Below are 21,124 nucleotides of genomic sequence, written 5' to 3' on the forward strand. Positions count from 1 at the left end.
TAAAATATTTAAATCCATCTTATGAGATATATTTATTAATAAGTTTGGTACCTAATCTTGTTGGGTGGCACACCATCAGAGATCCTTCAGACACAGGGATTGACCCTGGAGTTGGGTTTATTTAGTACCTTCATACTTGATTTAGTTGGCAGGATTAACAATCTATTCATTTTAGCATCTGGCTGGGCAGGGCACTCATACCTCAAAAATGAAGAAATTGGAACCCAGACTATTTGAGAAAAATTAGAGAAACACACTGCCTAGATAGGGTAATACTTCATTAGACAAATTAAGGAAATATAATTAGGGATTAAAATCTAAATAGACCAGTCCTGGATTAAGCAGACATAAAGTAGAAATCTTAAGAAAAATACAGGATTGTAAGGGGTGTCGGCAGTGACTCAGCAGTAGAATCTTGGTGCTGAAGATTGTGACATGCTATATTGAGATAGCAAAAGGGTGCTGTGACAAAGCTGAGAAATAGCCCTGCTGTATTCTGAGTTTCTTGTAACCATTTAGAGTTTCTGTTTTGGGATTTCAATTTGAGAAGAATGTGGAGAATGCTGAATCAAGAAAAGAGCAATAAAAGTGAACAGGCTGGCTAGTCAAAACTAAGTGGAGATGGAGACCCCTGACCTGGGGCCTCAGCACTGCCTGAGCTACTCCAGCAGGCAGTGAGGGCACTGACGAGGGAGCCGTCACAAGGGATCCGCTCTAAGTTTTACTACTGGGTGTGAAGGGGAAGGGGAGTGGTACTGGCATTGAACCTTATGCATTGGATTGGGTTGGGTTTTAAAATTTGTGATAAAAATTTCAGTTAATTAGAACTTAATTTCCCAAAACTCCTAATTAACTAAAATCTCTAATGTCTTGCTTTTCTTTTCTTTTTTTTTTTTAATGTGTTATTTATATATGAGAGGAGCAGATGACAAGAAAACAAGCTCAAATTAGATATTTGGTCAAAAGAAGCAATTTCTAATTGCCTAGGGTCATTACAGCTTCAGCCTCATCTCTCATATCTTCTACTTCACCCTCAAGACTATAGAGCAGTCATTGGTGTTCAGTGTCCTGAGGTACTTCAAGATCATCAAAGGTAGATAGTTTTCAATAAAAAGGTTGAAACAGGATTTTCTAACCTTCACTTTAATCAGTTAAAATTTTAAAACCATATTTCATTGAGCATTCTGGTTTATTAAAGTTTTAGTGTACAAGGGGGTAAATAAAAAGGCTGATGCAGTGGGAATATGAAGAGTTTATTATAAACCCTTCATATATAAATTATAAAGTGTTCATCAGCTATTCATCTCCACAGAAGGTAGAACTAGAGGAAATGGGGTTTAGTGTTCAACAGGAGAGATTTAGGATAGACACAAAGGGAACTTCCTGATGGTAAGGGTTATTCAAGTTGGAATATGTCACTGTGGGAAATGATTGTGTTCCCATCCCTATCAACAGTCCAGTGCAGGAACCTTAGATGTTTTTAGGTCTAGGACCTACCTCCAGTCCTCATCTTCCCATTCCCTCCTACTCTTGTCCCTTCTTTTGGCAGCATTTTAAAGACCTTGAGACAGATCTCTTTCTGACCCGTGGGGAAGCCCTTGGCCTGTCTTTGGGGACACACTGCTGTGGATAGCTGGGGAGTGGAAAAAGGGGCAGTAAGAAGGAGGCATAAGGTAGCAAATAAGAAAACCACTCAGTAATTATCTTGGGTTTTTTTTTTTTTAATACAGAATTTTTAGAAATTCCTCCTTTCAACAAGCAGTATACAGAATCCCAGCTTCGAGCAGGAGCTGGCTATATCCTTGAAGATTTCAATGAAGCCCAGGTGAGAAGTTTCTTTGTGTAACCTAATATAGTGGCAATGATAAGAGCCAACTTGCTGTGTGAGAAGAGGCCTGGGAGGGGTTGGGGAACCTGGATAAAGTAGCCAGAGATTTCAGGAACTGAGAAACTGCCAAAATGTTTTTGTATGAAATAGAATTTTTATTGTGTATAGGGAAGAGAAGGTAGGACCTTGGGTTAGTTAATGGCTATGATTCTGTTGCTGGGACAAAAGAAGATTGATATTTATGTTTAGTAGTAGAAACCCCTATTAGGGTTGCTGATTTTTAGCCTGAAAGGTTGAGTTCATAGGTCTTGGTTGTCCATTGAGGATTTAGGTCCTCAGTACGCCGCAGGTGAGGCAGAGAGAACATCTATGGAAATCATTTGGGCCTTCCAGTGAGAAGAGTGGCCTTGGGCAGAAGGATAGACTAAATCACATTTTGGGTGGTAGTTGGGAGTCTTCAGATCTGCTCTTTATGGCTCATTATGGCTGCTGCTTAGGAGCTTTCCACAGAAGTCACCAAACCCATTGGCTCTGCTTCTTTTCTTCCAGTGTAACACAGCTTACCAGTGTCTTCTAATTGCGGATCAGCATTGTCGAACCCGGAAGTACTTCCTGTGCCTTGCCAGTGGGATTCCTTGTGTGTCTCATGTCTGGGTCCATGATAGTTGCCATGCCAACCAGCTCCAGAACTACCGTAATTATCTGTTGCCAGCTGGGTACAGCCTTGAGGAGCAAAGAATTCTGGACTGGTAAGTATTTGAAGCCCATCCAGAATTGTATAGACAGGAAGACAGCAAGCTTTGGAGGGAAGAGAATCTAGGTGAGAGAGTAAAGCTTTCTAGAAATTGGAATGTCTGTAGGATAAATTTGAGTGGGTTTGAAATGACTTCAGGAGTTTATCTAGTTTATTTCCATAGGTTACATTGGCTAGGAACCTTTTGCAAATGTGTGAAGATTTGTATATAGGGTCAATATTCTCAACCCATAAAGTTAGAGAACTAAGTAAGTTTTAAGCAAGCATTAAAAATACATAGGCTCAGGAGCATGATTTGGATTATTCTCAGCCCCAGAACAAACATGGAAATCTGAAAGCCAGGATTGCAAGGAATACAGGTCATTCATAGAAAGAAGGAAGAGAAGGGGGACCCTAATATAGGGCTTAGTTTTTTGAGATGAAGTCTTGCTCTGTCACCTAGGCTGGAGTACAGTGGCACAATGACAACTTACTGCAGCCTCAACCTCCCAAGCCAAAGTGATCCTCCTACCTCAGCCTCCCAAGCTGCTGGGACTACAGGCACTCGCCACCATACCAAGCTAATTTGTTATTTTTTTGTAGAGATGGGGTCTCACCATATTGCCCAGGCTGGTCTTGAACTCCCAGGCCCAAGAGATCCAAGCATCACAGCCTTCCAAAGTGCTGGGATTACAGGCTTGAGACACTATGCCTGATGGGGCACTTATTTTTGAAAGCATTCAGATGTACATGAGTCCCTTTGCAGAAAGGCAGTTTGTTGGATATTACTTGTCATGCTAAGGTCCTTTCCTGTCTCCTTCATAGGCAACCCCGTGAAAATCCTTTCCAGAATCTGAAGGTACTCTTGGTATCAGACCAACAGCAGAACTTCCTGGAGCTCTGGTCTGAGATCCTCATGACTGGTGGGGCAGCCTCTGTGAAGCAGCACCATTCAAGTGCCCATAACAAAGGTACCTGAAAGAGCGTGTGTCTTTGTTCCAGGGATCTCCTTAGACCTGTAGGTTTTAGGCCTTGTGGGCCAAGGTTCAGGCCTAATAGGTTGACCGTATCCATGTTTCTTAGAGAAGAAAAGTGCCACCTTCAAGAGGTGAGTCAACATAAGTGAAGCACTGGACGTATTTTTGTTAAATATTTCTACAAGGTCAGCACATAGTGATTATAACTCTGCTTTTGGTCATGATCAGTAGCAGTGTGTTTGACATAATAGGGCTTTGGTTTGTGCAGAGTGGGATGTATTGGTTAGAATCAAATCTCTCTTTGTAATGGAGGGCTACATTGAGTGTCCTTTCCTTCTTCACTTTCCCTTCCTCCTTGCAGATATTGCTTTAGGGGTATTTGATGTGGTGGTGACGGACCCCTCGTGCCCAGCCTCAGTGCTGAAGTGTGCTGAAGCATTGCAGCTGCCTGTGGTGTCACAAGAGTGGGTGATCCAGTGCCTCATTGTTGGGGAGAGAATTGGATTCAAGCAGCATCCAAAATATAAACACGATTATGTTTCTCACTAAAGATACTTGGTCTTACTGGTTTTATTCCCTGCTACTGTGGAGATTGTGTTTTAACCAGGTTTTAAATGTGTCTTGTGTGTAACTGGATTCCTTGCATGGATCTTGTATATAGTTTTATTTGCTGAACTTTTATGATAAAATAAATGTTGAATCTCTTTGGTTGTAGTAACTGGGATTTCTTCATCTGTTTCTTTGAGCTTAATCTCAGAACAAATGACAAGACAAACATAGCACTTTCTCGAGTCTTTCAACAGGCTTATTCACTTTCGGAGGACAGCTAGCCAAGGAAATTGAAAAGTTAAGTGGCATCATTCCCAAAAGGTTATTCCAGGGTGTCTAAAATGCTATATTTGCAGAAACTCAATTTAAAGTAGGTGAAGGCCCAGATTAACAGTTGTGCCAAAAGTTGAGTGGAATTGGGCACAGCTGTTTCCTGTCAGTTAAAAAAGACCTGATGCTCTCTCTCTCTAGAGCTGAGATCACAGCTGACCTGTGGGTATTCCCCCACTCGTAGAGCTAAAGGGAGAACGAAAGGACCAACTGCCATGAAGGGACAGTGACCATAAGCTTAATGGAATGACCTTCCATAAGATGATAAACATGAGAAGCACAAGTGAGAACACCCGGAAATGTTACACATTCTAGTCAAAGACCCAATATTATTATTATTGTCACAATGGCTGGAAGCAGTTCCTTCCCTTCCTCTGGCATCACTGATCCCTGTTCACAGCTTCTCATTCTCTAAAGCAGGGGTTAAGTTTTTTTTTCTGTAAAGGGCCAAAGAGTAAATATTTCAGGCGTTATAGGCCATTTGATCCATCACAACTACTCACCTTTGCTGTGAGGGCATGAAAGCAACCATAGACAATGAGTAAACAAATGGGCATGACTGGGTTTCAGTAAAACTGTATTTACAAAAACAGACAGCAGGCCATAGTTTGCCAGCTCCTGCTCTAGAGACAGCAGTGGAAAGGGTGATCTTTAGTTGGTAATAGCAGGGAATAACGTTTCCAGAGCTTCCCAGTGTGTAGAAGATGTAGTGATAAAGACCAGATTCGGTGACTATAAACTGATGCCAGAACACTGCATTCTTTTTCAGTTTGGAGGGTGTTGTTCAATTAATATTTATTTTTACTCACACTGATATGAATATTGATTACCAGTGATGGCTGGGCCGTATTAAGATAACTTCAACCCCTATGGTTTGTGTAAGATGGGTAATTGGGTCTGCTGTCTTCAGTATTTAAAAATCTAACAACTTGATCTCAATTTTTTCTTAAGGACCTTTTTCTTGGAGAATAATACTTTTTTTTTTTTTTTTTTTTGAGACGGAATTTCGCTCTTGTTGCCCAGGCTGGAATGCAATGGCATGATCTCATCTCACCGCAACGTCTGCTTCCCAGGTTCAAGCAGTTCTCCTGTTTCAGCCTCCTGCGTAGCTGGGATTACAGGCACATGCCACCACACCGGGCTAATTTTTGTATTTTTAGTAGAGTCGGGGTTTCATCATGTTGGTCGGGCTGGTCTCAAACCCCTGACTTCAGGTGATCTGCCCGCCTAGGCCTCCCAAAGTGCTGGGATTACAGGCGTGAGCCACCATGCCCGGCCTAAGAAATACTTTAAGTATATTTTCATTAGCTAGAATTGCCCAATCTGTGTGGGTATAAATTACTTGGTATAGGGAGAAAGCCTGTCTACCTGTTGCTTTCTTACTTGGTGGTAACATCCAGCAGTTAGCCTATTTATAAACATAATTCCTTTTTCACATAAGAACCATAAAATATTTAACTTTCTGCTCTATATTGTTTGTTTACTGCTGTATCTCCCACAGCTTGAACAGTACCAAGGCACGCAGTAGGTGCTCAATAAATGACTACTGAATAAATGAACACATCCAACAAATGTTCTCAATGTAAAGGATCAGAGATGCCACATGTTCTCCTTGATGGGACAGACCCTTCCACATGGGAATGATGGGAAGGAGTTGTACTCCTGGATGTTCAGTAACTGCTTCTAGGAGAAAAGGTAGAGTCCTATCACTAATCCGCAGATATCTATTTGTGTGTGGCTAGAATGGGATGTTTTGACTCTTCTGTTACAACTTTGGGAACGTGGCTGTTATTTCAGTTTATAAGCCAGAACTTTTCACATCCCGAAACTACAAAAGAGAAAAAGAGCCTTATTAAGTATCATGCTTTCCCAAGACTACCTTCAAAGAAATATGAATCAGGACAACCTGTGATCTAAATAATGTCATCTTAAAACTGAAGAGTTTCTTTTGACTCTTCTGCTCTGATAGCTTAGAAAAAAATCTGCTTGCAGACATTTTAGAGATAGAAAGGAAAATAAAGTGATTTTCTGAATGGGAATGACAGACCTCTGGGAAGCCAGTTACTACTGAATCTCAGTATCAGTTTTTTTTAAAGTTTAGAGTTAGAAGGGGTGGTCTCCTCTTTTCATGGATGCGGACGCTAGGGACCAGCAAGGCGGGGTGCCCACGGCTGCACAGCTAGTTCATATCAGAATTGGAAATGGAAGGCACACTGCCTCCCAGCATAGCAATACATAACCTAGCAAAGGACTTAACACCTATCTCACTGTCAGGTTTTTTAGTATTTTATGATGATGATGACTTCTACTAGAAAATAACCTTCATTAAAATTATTAAAGATGGTCACACCTCTATCTCTAAGCCTTACTTATAAAATGAGGGTATTTGGACTATATGATGGCTAAAGTCTTCTTCCAGCTCTAGAATTCTACAGCTCATTAAAAAGCCACCTAAAAAAGTCTACCGAGTTACCCAAGGGTTGCTCCTACCTGCCCAGAGTTCCACCAGCCTGGGTATAGTATTTGTTATAATCTAGTCGTAACAGTAGTTGAGCCAAATCTGAGTTGATCTGATGATTCCGAACACTGGAGAGAATCTTGAACAGGAGTGAAGATTGGCGGCTAAAGCCCTGCAGAGAGAAGGACTCAGCTGTCATTCCACTTCAGCTCACCAGCTCTCCATATGGAGGATGGGGGCGGAGGGAGGAGTTTCTTGGAAAAGCCTTGTTCAAAATTCTACAGAACCACCTGGCCTTCCCACATTCCTATTTCTATTAGTTCCTAAAATGACTTGTACCAAATCCATACATGCATGACTTCCTAAGTACTCTTTCATCAGTAGGAATTTAGTAGCTGGTTTCCAGTTAATGTATTTTGTCAAGTACTGGGGTTGGGGAGAACCCATTTTGATTACAAGCAGATAATTATCTCAGTGAGATGGGGGTTAGTTCAAGGAAGTAAGGAGGGGTAGGATGTGAGGAAGTTACAACAAAGCCAATGCTTATTTGATGGGCTGAATAAACTATTCAGGACTGAACTATTTTTGAGCACTGTGAGATGGCACAGTAATTACCTGCTTCAAAATCAACTGATACCAACATTTTTATCTTTGTATCTTATTTCTGTATGTGTGTATTGAGGAAATGCTTTACTGACTCAGAGGAAAGATCATGAATTCTCCATTGGCAAAACCACCTCTGTCCTTTTGGCATACTTCCAGGCAGACGTACCTTCACGAGAATGCTCAGCTGGGTGGCTCCACGCTCATCCAGTGGGCCTAGGTTCTGACTGACCAGTGAACAAAAACTGTGACAGAGATCTAGGATTTCATTCAGGCAGTGAAACACCTACCCGAGAAACAGAGTTAGCATTAGGAAAAGGAGGAAGGTACGTCCATGAAATTAAAGTTTTGGGAGAACAGTCTAATTAATAGCTGATCTAATTAATAGCTGACCTCCCAAATCTGAGAGGATAGACACTGCCACTTGCAAGGCCTGCCAGCCCCTCAGACATACAAAATGTGTAAAACAAATGCATCCTTTCCTGGCTAAGCGAGTATTACTCTCTTAACCCTGTACCAAACTTCCAATCTAGCCACATTTAACTCTTCATTTCTTAGACCCGCAGAGTGTGTTCCTGCCTCTGAGCTGTGAGTGTTGTTCCCTTTGCCCGGGATGCTCTTGTTTTTAATACCAGTTCAAGTCCCACTCTCTCAGTGAAGCACTCCCTTCCCCACTGTAGCCTTTAGTGAACCCTTGTTTCTTGCTTCTTTATTATCTGTACTGTTGTCCACTTGGCAATTGTTCAGGCCTCTGTGTTGTTACTGATTTTTGTATGTGTATATATATATATGTCTTGTTTTTCCAACTAGATTGTGAGCTCCTTAAGGGCAGAGCCATGAATTATACCTCTTTGTATCCCCAGTGCCTTGCATACAGTAAGCACTCAATAAATATTTAATGATGATGACCTGCTCTGATATTCTGCTTTTCCCTATGGATACATCTATGCCACATAAGGACAGCATCTACCCATCACAGTAGTTCTTGGTTGTTTTCAACCAGCCCTCTGGAGTGGCATCTATTAATATATATCTTACTCTTCCTGGTACAGCAGAAATAGCCCTAAACACCAGAACATTTTTAAAAAGTCTGTAACAGCTGTGCTGTAGCACACTGAGGAATAACCACCAGCTCATGTCAGAGAGGAGGCATAACTGTTCCATTAGAAACTACCAGAGATCATTTCAATCTTCCTGTTCTTTATCCTGGAATTGGAACTAGCTTGTGAGCTTTAAAAAAAATTAGTATCTGAGTCCCACTATTACAGGGATTCTAATTTAAGTGCTCTGTCACCTAGATTTTTTTAAAGAGTTCCGATGATTCCAATGTGCAGCCAAAGTTAAGAATAACTGCCACGAAGGAGACATATATGTACTTACAGAAACACACACATACATCGAGAGAGAAACACTACTCTAGTTGTCTATGAAAAGAACTTTCAAATGACTGATCCATCCTGGTCCAAAAGATTTCTAAGAAGGTGAACTCTATATGCTTTTCATTGGTTTTTCTGTATTGTCAGCAAGGATTTTGAGTTTCTTTAACTCCTGAGGGTTTAAGCACATAATTCTTTCATCTGTAGCTGCTCACCACACCTTGTATTTCAGAAATTCAAAGACATCATAGGTCCCATTTAACATGCCTTTTTAGTTTTGCTTTACACATTCTTTTTTTTTTTATCCGCTCCCCCAAGACAGAATCTTGCTCTGTTGCCCAGGCTGGAGTGCAATGGAATGATCTTGGCTCACTGAAACCTCTGCCTCCCGGGTCCAAGCAATTCTCCTGCCTCAGCCTATGAGCCACCACACCTGGCTATTTTTCTTTTTTTTTTTCTGTATTTTTAGTAGAGACAGGGTTTCACCATGTTGACCAGGCTGGTCTTGAACTCCTGACCTTGTGATCCACCCACCTCGGCCTCCCAAAGTGCTCGGATTACAGGCATGAGCCACCATGCCCCGCCGCTTTATACATTCTTAAAGAATGTTTTAAAATGGACTTGAATAATTGCTTAATGATGGTTTCGTATCCTGTCAACTCAAAGTGCCTAAGGGAATGGTCAGTGCTAGAAGCAGTGTGAGGAAACCAATGAGCCTTACTTACAGGTTTCAGTAGGATAAAGGATTGCGCCAGCAAATTGCTCAGGAAGTGGTCATGAGCCAATCGGATGCTTTCAAAGTCTCGGGTAGAATTGATTTGATGAAGCAGCTGGGAGAACTGAGACTCCAACACATCTACCTGATAGACATTACACAAAAATTTTAGCACCTTGCATATTCTAAGCACTCGAAGACATTAAGATGCCTGACAGATTGAAATGAAAATGCTTTGCCCCCACTCATCTTCCTTCTAACCAAGTCACATTAAGGCTGACCAAAGACACCCTTATATTGCCCAGCCTTGTAAGAAGTTATTTGCATAATTCTGAACCCCCTCCCTCCAATATCCTGGCTGACCACTCTCCTCTGCCCCATCCTTTTCTCTTTTTCTTTTTTTTTTGAGATGGAGTCTTGCTCTGCCGCCCAGGCTGGAGTACAGTGGTGCAATCCTGGCTCACTGCAACCTCCACATCCCAGGGTTCAAGCAGTTCTCCTGCCTCAGCCTCCTGACTAGCTAGGATTACAGGTGCCCACTACCACGCGTGGCTAATTTTTGTATTTTTAGTAGAGAGGGGGTTTCACCATGTTGGCCAGGTTGGTCTCAAACTCCTGACCTCAGGCAATCTGTTTGGCTCAGCCTCCCAAAGTGCTGGGATTACAGGCGTGAGCCACTGCGCCCGGCTTCCCCTGCCCCATCCTAATCCACTCATGCCACATTCCCTCTACTGACTGACTTGGTCACCTATGGGATTCCAGAAGTTAGAGCAAACAATAAAAATAAGGGGCAAGTCAACAATAAATAATAGATTGCTGATGAGGATCCTTTAAAATGCCTTTAAGAGGCTGGTGTGGTGGCGGTTCATGCCTATAATCCCAGCACTTTGGGAGGCAAAGGTAGAAGGATCACTTGAATCCTGGAGTTTTTGGGTTTTTTTTTTTTTTGAGACAGAGTCTCACTCTGTTGCCCAGGCTGGAGTGCAATGGCATGATCTTGGCTCACTGCAACCTCTACCTCCCAGGTTCAAGCGATTCTCCTGCCTCAGCCTCCCAGGTAGCTGGGACCACAGGCAGGCGCCACCATGCTCGGCTAATTTTTTTGTATTTTTAGTAGAGATGGTGTTTCACCATGCTGGCCAGGCTGGTCTCGAACTCCTGACCTCAAGTGATCCGCCACCTCAGCCTCCCAAAGTGCTGAGATTACAGATGTGAGCCACCACACCTGGCTGAAGCCAGGAGTTTGAGACCAGCCTGGGCAACAAAGTGAGACTCCATCTCTACAAAAAATTAAAAAAAACAGCTGGGCGTGGTGGCATGTATCTGTAGTCACAGCTACTTGAGAGGCTTAGGCAGGGGGATCACTTGAGTCCAGGAGTTTGAGGCTTCAGTGAGCTATGACTGCACCACTGCATTCCAGCCTGGGAAACAGAGACAGAACCTGTCTCTAAAAAATAATAAAATAAAATAAAATGCTTTATTTTAAGAAACACGGTTGGTGATATAACTCTTGAATTTTCCAAACCCTACCATTTTATCAAATACAGACTTGTAGTCCCTATTCAATACTCCCTGCCAACCTCCTAGACGTTTTTCCGTACCCCTTCCTTCTACTCATCTCTCAGCACAGACCTGGAGATAGTACTGAAGATTATCCACCAAAAATGCCATGTGATTTCTTAGGCGCCACTTGATCGCATCTGTCTGGTTGGACTTGAGGTGCTTGCGCTGCATTTGTAGGGCCCAGCAGTGCTGCAGCTCAGCTTGCACCCGGCGCACGCTCAGTAAGTACTTGAAAACAACATTGTACCTAGGACAGAAACAACAGGGTATTCAAGACAAAAATTTCATCCCCTGCACTTCCCCCACATGACAGACTCTAGGATTTTGTGCCACCCACTCCTCTCACAAACAGGCAGTCAGGAAAGAGTGACTAGAGATGTAGACAAATAAATTATAATTTATTTATACAATGGAATATTATATAGCAGTCAAATGAATGAACTCCAGCTATACAACAAGATGAGACCCCATCTCTGCATTTTTTAGATAACTTGGGAAATTTCAATGTGGACTGGATACTAGATTATAAGGGACTACTGTTAATTTTACTGGCTGTGATAATGGCATTATAGTTCTGTTGAAATATGCCTTTTTGAATGGTTGACTCGTGTTGCTTCTCATATTCAAAAATACGGTTTTTGAATGAAAAAGGTAAATCACAAAAGATTACATATAGCCGTTTTTATAATTCTTAAAGCAGGCCAAGTGTGTTGGCTCATGCCTGTAATCCCGGCACTTTGGGAGGCCAAGGCAGGAGAATTACTTAAGCCCAGGGGTTCAAGACCAGCCTGAGCAACATAGTGAGATGCCATCTCTACTAAAAATTAAAAAAATCAGCCAGGTGTGGTGGTGCCCACCTATAGTCCCAGTTACTTGGGAGGTTGAGGCAGAAGATTGCTTGAACCCAGGGGTCAAGGCTGCAGTGTGCTGCCTGGGCAACAGAGCAAGACCCTGTCTCAAAAAAAATAGTGTGTTATGAATCAAGGATTATGATGAATCTGATTCTCTGTCCCTGAGAGCTGAAAGAAAGTAAAATAGCTTCCCTCTGAGATAGACTCCTGCTCCTGCCTCCTTGCAAGTTCAGGTGCTAACTGCTTAATGCTGAGACTCCATACTGAAAAGACACATGGGAAGAACAGCTGATTCTTGGTAGAACAGGATTTACCTGTCTGTAGGCAGGCTTGCAGAAGACAGTCCCATTCTGTTTGGTTTTTAAAATTATCTACTTCTAAAGGAACAAACATAATGAAATGATAGACCTGTTTGGAAACTGATTTGAACAAACCCAAACATAAAGATAACTTTTAGAGAACTGGAGAAATCTCAGTGTAGACTGGATATTATAAGGGATTATAAGGGACTACTGTTAATTTTACTGGATGTGATAATGGCATTGTAGTTCTGTTGAAATATGCCTTTTTCAATTGTTTATTGGCAGAATGAAATGACTGTGATTTGCTTTATACAGCTCTAGCAAAGAAGTGGGGGAGGGACAGATAAAAGTAGTATAATGTTGATGGTTACTGAAGGTGAATAATGAGGACACAGGATTTTGTTATGGTCTATACTTTTGTTTATATTTAGAAATTTTTATAATGAAAATGCAAAAATACTTCTAAACTTGATTTCTTCAAGGGTGTTGAGAGCATATCAAGTTAGGAGGTAAGTGGACTGTGGGCCTATAGGATTCTGGGAGCTAAGGATCTTTGGAAGCTCTTTGTACAGGGTCCATGCCACTTGCTTAGCTGGGCCGTGGGCTCTGAATTTGCCATAGAATCTTCTCCCTGAACCAGTCTCATCTTTTCTAGTTTATGCCCAGTCTATTCTACCCTAAGCTTCTCTACCTCAGAAAAGTAGAGAGGGCTAGGAAGAAGAACAGGAAGGATTAAGAGTGGTGGCTGGAAGAAGAGATGGCCTTTTTGTTTCCCTTTTCTTCATTCCTCTGGCTTCACAGAGTATGACAGCTTCAATCCTCCATCCAGGCCAGGGGCCAGTTCTCTGACCAGTAATTGGGTTTGGGAAGTTCCTAGATATGGCGTGAGGATAGATTTCAAAAGCCACCAGCAGCCACATTTGCTTCTCTTACCTCTTTTCTGTAGATCTCTGGTTTGGGGACATTAGGTCCTGACCAAGCCAAGCAACAGCACTTGGCAAGCTCTCATGATAAAGAACAAAGCTGACCTGACAGAAGGAGACTCCAGCTTGGTCAGCTCTTTTATTCCACCCCTAAGCTTGGCTGCCCCTGTTGTCTCTCCCTGGGGGTAAGGAGGCAGTCTTCTCCCCAGTGGCTAACATCCATAGCAAATATGCAGGCTGGAGGACTTTCCCAAGTAAATCAACAAAAAATATTACAAAAGTGAGGGAGAGACCTTGTCAGGTGTGATGGAATCAAGGGCCATTGTCTCGACATGGTGCCTGAGACCTTATTTTCCAGAGCTCACCAACTGGCAGCCTACAAACTGTTTATTATTTGGCAATTTAAAAAAACGATGGTTTGAAGTAGATATGCTCTCCCATTGATTCCAACTCCGTGTCTCATATCTGTGGCTTCACTTATTAATGTGATCAGTCTAGCCCCTGAAGGCATAAGTGTTTAAAACTTTTGATTTACAGATTGTTAAAAACTAGTTGGGTGGCTCTCTTGCCCTCATTAATTTTTTTTTTCTTTTTTTTATACGAGATGAGGGTCTCACTATGTTGCCCAGGATGGATTTGAAATCCTGGGCTTAAGGGATCCTCCTGCCTCAGGCTCTGGACTAGCTGGGATTACAGGCGTGTGCCACCACACCTTGCTCTCCCACTAATTCTGTTCCTGCTAGTTTCTTCCCTTACAAGTAAGGTGGGTCATATTTACCTGTAAGAAACTCAGAAATACTCACTTTTCCAGGACGGCTGGGGTGAAGAGAATATGTAGTGGCCACTGTACTTTGTAGGAAAGACCTAGGGCTGCCCAGCCAGATGCAGGGGCTTCCCGGGGAGAAGTTTCCCGAGAAGGCCCTTCTCTTGCCTGAGTAGCATCTGCTGTGATAAAGAAAAGAAAAGAAAAAAAGAGAAGATAACAACTTGGTTAATCTAGAACCAGAGACTCAACAAGTGAATATCATTAATGAAACTAGAGCTCACAGGAGTTCAAGACCAGCCTGGGCAATACAGTGAAACCCCGTCTCTACTAAAAATACATAAATTAGCTGGGCGTGTTGGCACGCACTTGTAGTCCCAGCTACTCACGGGGGCTGAGGCATGAGAATTGTTTGAACCTGGAAGGCGGAGGTTGTAGTGCGCCAAGATTGTGCCACTGCACTCCAGCCTGGGCAACAGAGCGAGACTCTGTCTCCAAAAGAAAAGAAACAGAGCTCACTGGAGTCTGCGATGTCAGAAGCTTTCAGGGGACAAAAAGAAGGGGACAAGGAAACTTCTATGTGAGGTTCTCTTGGGAGGTCTTCTAGAGATTCTTTCCTCAGCCTTAAAATCTGGGGGCTGGAAACAAATAAACAGGGACCATTCCAGCAGCATGACAAAAAAAAAAAAAAAAAACCCAACTCCCCCAAAACATGGCCTGGTCATCTCACTTAGCCTCTCTGGACTTCTGGACTTTCCTTTTCTTCTCTATAGAATTACAGTATTGTACTAGCTGATTTCTAAGATCCAAAATTATATGGTTTCTATGGCGGGGGATGGAAGCAGAGATGGGAAAATGGATGATGACCAGTAGGAACTCTAAGGTGGCAGGGAGGAATGGCAAACCTTTGTGCTCCTTTCCGTGATACTCAATTGTCAAGTGCAACAGAGGGAGAAGGTTGTCATCATCTAGCAATACCTTGTGTGCTGACTGTTGAAAGGCCACATTCACATCTGCAAGAAAGAACATGCAGGCTGACAAGGATGCTTGGCTACAAAACAAACCCAGACTCCTCCAGCTTTCCGCTTCTCCCCCAACATGCCCAATGCTAACAGCAGGACACAGTGGACATCTGTTGCATTTGTCTAACATCCATCCATCCTTCTCTTCTTGCTGACAAACTGCCTCCTGATTTTCCTTGGAGAATCATCCCTATTCAGTACAGTTCACATATTTCCAGTGGGTCAGTGCTAGACAACACCCGATTCTGGGGTAGCTGGGTGATGTAGGCATGATCAAATGGAATGTAATACCCTACTTTGTTATGCTATATTGTTTAGGGATATTAACATGACCAAGCCAGGCCAATCCAGAGGCTCTATTCAGACTCTAAAGGAGTCCAGCTCTTTTTTCAAGATAAACAGGGGCTTAGTAGGATGTAAACTTGGCTAGAGACTATCTTGCTACCATACAGAGCAGGCCTGTCTGAAAAGAAAGAGGTAAAAGACAGAAAGAGACCAAGTCCTAAAGGTGCCACACCCGTCACTGGATCAAACTTAGCTGAAAACCATCATACGTCTGAGCTTTTCAGTTATGAGAATCAATACATTATTTCTTTCCTTTTGCTTTGCTTGAGTTTGAATTGGATTTTCTGATATTTGCAACCACAAGTACTTATATTTATACAAGTACAGTGGACATCTATGGTTTTACTGAGTTAGAAAAATGATCAGCCTGTGTGTATGTTATTTTCTTTCTCACAGTTTCTTTTTTTGGATCCTTACCCAACTCTACTCATGCAGTATGAATGGGAATGGACATCAGTTGGTCAAGGGGTAGACTCTTCACTGAACTAGGCATAGCCTAGTGTCTGACCTCTTTGACTGATACAGGGATAGGGATGTGATGTGGGCTGGGCCAATCAAAACCTAGATAATTCCCTAGAATTCTCTAACTTGCAACAAGAGGGACTGGGTTCAGTTCCTTCCGTAGAGGACACCGTGAGGCATATTCCTGGGAGCTGCTGGTGATCATGTTTCCAGAAGGTCATCAAAGCGTTCACAAGAGACACAGACAAGATATGGTGAATGAGTGAATGAGAGAGAGAGAGAGAGAGAGAGAATGAATCCAAGTTGTCCCAGTGGGGTTTTAGATACAATAGCAAATCCATTTCCCTTTCCTAACTAGGCTAGTTCGGGTGAGTTTCCATCATGCACACCTAAAGAATTCTACTACAAAACTACAAGCAGCACTAAGTCCCAATATGGCCCATAAAGTATATATGGCTATAATCCAATGAGAAAAAATACCTGGTTTGAAGGCCTGAACCAACTCTTTCAGGAAGGGTCATAGGCCAAGACACTGTTCCCAATGACCCCAGCATGAAGCCTACCTGCAAGGGCCTTCCATCTCTGGAAGCCACTGCTCTGTAACTCATCAGGCTGCTCTTATGTGGAGCAGGCCTTAAAAGGGTCAGCAGCAGCCAAGAAATACCCTACAATGTCAATCAGTTGATCATTCTCAGGGCCACTGACAATTACCATGCTCAGTTACTGCAGTGGGCGGTGTTTTTAACATGTGTTGAGCTGTGTCAATGAAGGCCTGAAACAGTTCTCCACGTCCCAGAAGGTAAAAGTCTTTAACGATCTGAGGAAAGAATTTCAATTTACAATTCAGTAAAGCAAGGCAGGAGCTCCTCACTGTCCTGAGGAATTACACGTATACAGTAATTTCTAATTTCATCAATTTGAGCCCAAGCTACAAAAGATATAGGCATTTGGCATTTCAAAGAGGCATACTTAGTTCCACATAGCAGGATGACTGGTGTGTATTTGGCATTATTTATTCAATAGCAACATAATTATATATATATGCCAGAAAAAAGTACACTCCCAAATCTTTGTATTATAGTAGATTTGTGGCATTAGGTATAGTTTGCTCACTTGGATACGAACAAATGAGTTGACTCTGGAAGTCTGGGTGTAGGCAACCAGTGCTCTCAGGAAACGTCAGAGAATGCAAGTCACTGCCTACCAGCATCACCGTAAGAATTACAACAGCTAAGCCATTACCTTCAGCTGACCCAGTAAATCGGATTCTTCTACCATCAACTTCCAGAGATGCTATGAAAACAACCAACAAAACAGGGACAAATTTCATTACAGTGAGAACTCCTGCAAAGAATGGTTCCATACAAATCCAGCAATGTATTAAAAGAAGACTATACCTTGCCCCACATAGAAAAATTTACTCGAAAGGATCAATGTATTATTCCGTTCTCGCACTGCTGTAAAGAAAACCTTAGACTGGGTAATTATGAAGAAAAGAGGTTGAGTTGCTCACAGTTCTGCAGGCTGTACAGGAAGCATGGTGGCTCCAGCTTGGCTTCTAGGGAGGCCTCAGGAAACTTACAATCATGGCAGAAGGCAAAGGCGTCTCACATCACAGGAGTAGGAGCAAGAGAGAGCAAAGGGGAGGTGCTGCACACATTTAAACAACCAGATCTCACGAGAACTTACTATCGTGAGGACAGTACCAAGGGGAATGGTGCTAAACCATTAATGAGAAACTGCCCCATGAACCAATCATCTCCCACCATGCCCCACCTCACCCTACCTCTAACACCTGGGGATTACAACTCAAGAAATTTTGGCGGGGACACAGGTCCAAGCATATCAATCATAGACCTGGGTATAAAACTGAAAACTATAAAATTTCTGGAAGAAATCAGAAGAGAAAATCTTAGTATCCTTGAGTTAGGCAGAGTTCTTAGACATAACACCAAAAACATGATCCATAAAAGAAAAAAAAAAGGTAAACTGGATTTCATCAAAATTAAAAACTTCTGGGACAAGTCATAAATTGTGAGAAAATAGGCCAGGCGCAGTGGCTCATGCCTGTAAATTCCAGCACTTAAGGAGGCTGAGGTGGGTGGATCACGAGGTTAGGAGTTTGAGACCATCCTGGCTAACACGGTGAAACCCCATCTCTACTAAAAGTACAAAAATTAGCCGAGCATGGTGGCAGGCGCCTGTAGTCCCAGCTACTTGGGAGGCAGAGGCAGAAGAATCTCTTGAACTCAGGAGGCAGAGCTTGCAGTGAGCCGAGATTGCACCACTGCACTCCAGCCTGGGCAACAGGGCGAGACTCTGTCTCAAAAAAAAAAAAAAATTGTGAGAAAATATTTGTAAGTCACATATCTGTTAAAGAACTTAAATTCAGAATACATAAAGGATGCTCAAAATTCAACAACAAGAAAACAAAAACCCAATACAAAATAGGCAAAGAGGCACATGAAAAAATATTCAACCTCATTAGTCATTACAGGCATGCAAATGAAAAAGACAGTGGGGAATCCCAGCACTTTGGGAGGCCAAGGTGGGCAAAGCACGAGGTCAAGAGATTGAAACCACATTTTCTTAATCGTAAATGTGGCACATATACACCATGGAATACTATGCAGCCATAAAAAATGATGAGTTCATGTCCTTTGTAGGACATGGATGAAACTGGAAACCATAATTCTCAGCAAACTATCGCAAGGACAAAAAACCAAACACCGCATGTTCTCACTCATAGGTGGGAACTGAACAATGAGAACACATGGACACAGGAAGGGGAACATCACACACTGGGGACTGTTGTGGGGTGGGGGGAGTGGGGAGGGACAGCATTAGGAGATATACCTAATGCTAAATGACGAGTTAATGGGTGCAGCACACCAACATGGCACATGTATACATATGTAACAAACCTGCACGTTGTGCACATGCACCCTAAAACTTGAAGTATAATAATAATAAAATTAAAAAAAAAAAAAGATCGAAACCATCCTGGCCAACATGGTGAAACCCCATCCCTACTAAAAATACAAAAAATTGGCTGGGCGTGGTGGCGGGTGCCTGTAATCCCAGCTGCTCCGGAGGCTGAGGCAGGGGAATTGCTTGAACCCGGGAGACGGAGGTTGCAGTGAGCAGAGATTGCGCTACTGCACTCCAACCTGGCGACAGAGCGAGACTCCGTCTTAAAAAAAAAAGACATTGGGAAGCCACCCAAATATCTATCAAGGATGAACGGATAAACACACTGGTATAAACAATAGAATACTAGTAAGCAATATAAAGGAATAAACCATTGATAAATGCAACATGGGTTCATCTCAAAATAATTATGCTGAGTAAAAGAAGCCTGGTCTCCTCCTCCAAAAGAGTGCATACTGTATGATTTCATTTTTATCAACTCTAGAAAGTACAAACTAACCTAGAGTAATAGGGAGTAGATCAGATCAGTGGCTGCTTGGGGGACTGGCAGGGTAGGAAGAGTAGGATGAAAGCACACAGAAAGGTTGCAAATAAAGGATGTAAGAGTGTATCAGGTAAATATGATTTGAAAGGAAGCTGGATAGTGATCTTAGTAACTAACAAAATAGAATCTAAGTAAAGAATATATTAGGCCAGGTGTGGTGGCTCACGCCTGTAATCCCAGCACTTTGGAAGGCCGAGGTGGGCGGATCACCTGAGCTCAGGAGTTCGGGATCAGCCAGTGCAAAATGGTGAAACCCCATCTCTACTAAAAATACAAAAATTAGCCGGGCATAGTGGCACATGCCTGTAACCCCACCTACTCAGGAGGCTGAGGCAGGAGAATCACTTGAACCCGGGAGGCAGAGGTTGCAGTGAGCCGAGATCACGCCACTGCACTCCAGCCTGGGTGACAGAGCAAAACTCTGTCTCAAAAAAAACAAAACAAAACAAAACAAACAAACAAACAAACAAAAACAGACCCTGTATTAGTCCATAAAGAAACCCGCAATAGATTCCAAAGAAACAATATAATTCAGACTATGTTCTCCAACTATAATGCAATAAAATTAAAATAAATTCCTTGGTTAAAAAATCATAAAATTCATTAGAATTATATAGACTATAATGAAAACACTACATGCCAAAAACTTGTGAGACACAGTCAAAACAATATGTAAAGTTTTATATCTATTTCTCAGAAAACACAGGTTAAAAATAGAGGAGTCAAGCTTTCAACCTGGGAAAGAGTAAAAAAAAAAAAAATGAAGGAAGAAACTAATAAAGAAAAACGCAGATATCAATGAAACAGAGAATTCAAACAAAAAGACAAATATATATGTGTGTGTGTGTGTGTGTGTGTGTGTGTGTGTGTATCTCTCTCTATTTATTTTGAGACAGAGTCTTACTCTATTGCCCAGGCTGGAATGCAGTGGTGCCATCTCAGCTTGCTGCAACCTCTGCCTCCGAGGTTCAAGCAATTCTCCTGCTTCAGCCTCCCGAGTAGCTGGGACTATAGGCACACACCACTGCACCTGGCTAATTTTTGTAGTTTATTTTAGTAGAGACAGGGTTTCGCCATGTTGGCCAGGCTGGTCTCAAACTTCTGACATCAAGTGATCCACCTGCCCTGGCCTCCCAAAGTGCTGGAATTACAGGCATTAGCCACTGCACCTGACCCTAAAATATATGTTTAAAAAATAAAATTAAAAAAAGAAAAAGCCTGGTGGGCGCAGTGGCACACGCCTACAGGCCCAGTTACTTGGGAGGCTGGGGTAGAAGTTTCACTTGAGTCTAGGAATTCTGGGCTGTAGTGTGCTACACCAATCAGGTGTCCACAATAAATTCGGCATCAATATGGTGACCACCTGGGAGTAGGGGACAACCAGGTTGCCTAAGGATGGGTGAATTGGCCCAGGTCAGAAATGAAGCAGGTCAAAACTGCAGTGCTGAGGTGTGGTGGCTCACATCTGTAATCCCAGCACTTTGGGAGGCTGAGATGGGATGACTGCTTGAAGCCAAGAGTTCTAGACCAGCCTGGGCAACATACTGAGACTGTCTCTACAAAAGAGTTTAAAAATTAGCAAGGCATGGTGATTTGCACCTGTAGTACTAGCTACTCAGGAGGCTGAGGCAGGAGGATTGCTTTACCCTAAGAGTTCAAGATTACGGTGAGCTATGATGACATCACTGCACTCCAGCCTAGGAGATAGAAAAAGACCCTGTCTCCGGGAAAAAAAAGTAAAAAGAAAATGAAAGGCCAGGTGCTGAGGCTCATGCCTATAATCCCTGTACCGGGAGGCTGAGGCAGAAGGGAAGATTGCTTGAGACCAGGAATTGGAGGCTGCAGTGAA

The 21,124-nt window shown here is 42.6% G+C and overlaps 2 protein-coding genes across 12 annotated transcripts in view; one reads left to right on the top strand and one right to left on the bottom strand.

Moving 5' to 3' along the window:
- TP53BP1 (tumor protein p53 binding protein 1) overlaps positions 1–8,391 on the top strand; it is a 112,727-nt gene extending 104,336 nt beyond the window's left edge. For 4 of the 7 annotated variants that reach the window (XM_032175243.2, XM_058427874.1, XM_032175244.2 and 1 more), the window contains 4 exons: positions 1,731–1,825; positions 2,378–2,577; positions 3,387–3,532; positions 3,900–4,252. In XM_032175243.2, coding sequence (XP_032031134.1) covers positions 1,731–1,825; positions 2,378–2,577; positions 3,387–3,532; positions 3,900–4,087 — 629 coding nt within the window. In that variant the 3' untranslated portion in view covers positions 4,088–4,252. Of the gene's footprint in view, positions 1–925; positions 1,094–1,730; positions 1,826–2,377; positions 2,578–3,386; positions 3,533–3,899 lie in introns of those variants that run through there. The other 3 variants (XM_032175242.2, XR_009209811.1, XR_009209812.1) reach the window with 3 other exon arrangements.
- The window catches only part of TUBGCP4 (tubulin gamma complex component 4), a 48,933-nt gene that overhangs the window by 1,662 nt on the left and 26,147 nt on the right, over positions 1–21,124 (bottom strand). For 2 of the 5 annotated variants that reach the window (XM_032175245.2, XM_032175249.1), the window contains exons 10-17: positions 17,043–17,093; positions 16,512–16,617; positions 14,877–14,984; positions 14,012–14,153; positions 11,202–11,379; positions 9,580–9,714; positions 7,648–7,764; positions 6,908–7,047 (exon numbers count right to left, since the gene is read on the bottom strand). In XM_032175245.2, the coding sequence (XP_032031136.1) occupies positions 6,908–7,047; positions 7,648–7,764; positions 9,580–9,714; positions 11,202–11,379; positions 14,012–14,153; positions 14,877–14,984; positions 16,512–16,617; positions 17,043–17,093 (977 nt within the window). Of the gene's footprint in view, positions 1–5,991; positions 6,246–6,907; positions 7,048–7,647; positions 7,765–9,579; positions 9,715–11,201; positions 11,380–14,011; positions 14,154–14,876; positions 14,985–16,511; positions 16,618–17,042; positions 17,094–21,124 lie in introns of those variants that run through there. The other 3 variants (XM_032175248.2, XM_032175247.2, XM_032175246.2) reach the window with 3 other exon arrangements.

This window comes from Hylobates moloch, unplaced genomic scaffold (assembly GCF_009828535.3).
Source record: "Hylobates moloch isolate HMO894 unplaced genomic scaffold, HMol_V3 SCAFFOLD_14, whole genome shotgun sequence".
Lineage (NCBI taxonomy): Eukaryota > Metazoa > Chordata > Mammalia > Primates > Hylobatidae > Hylobates > Hylobates moloch.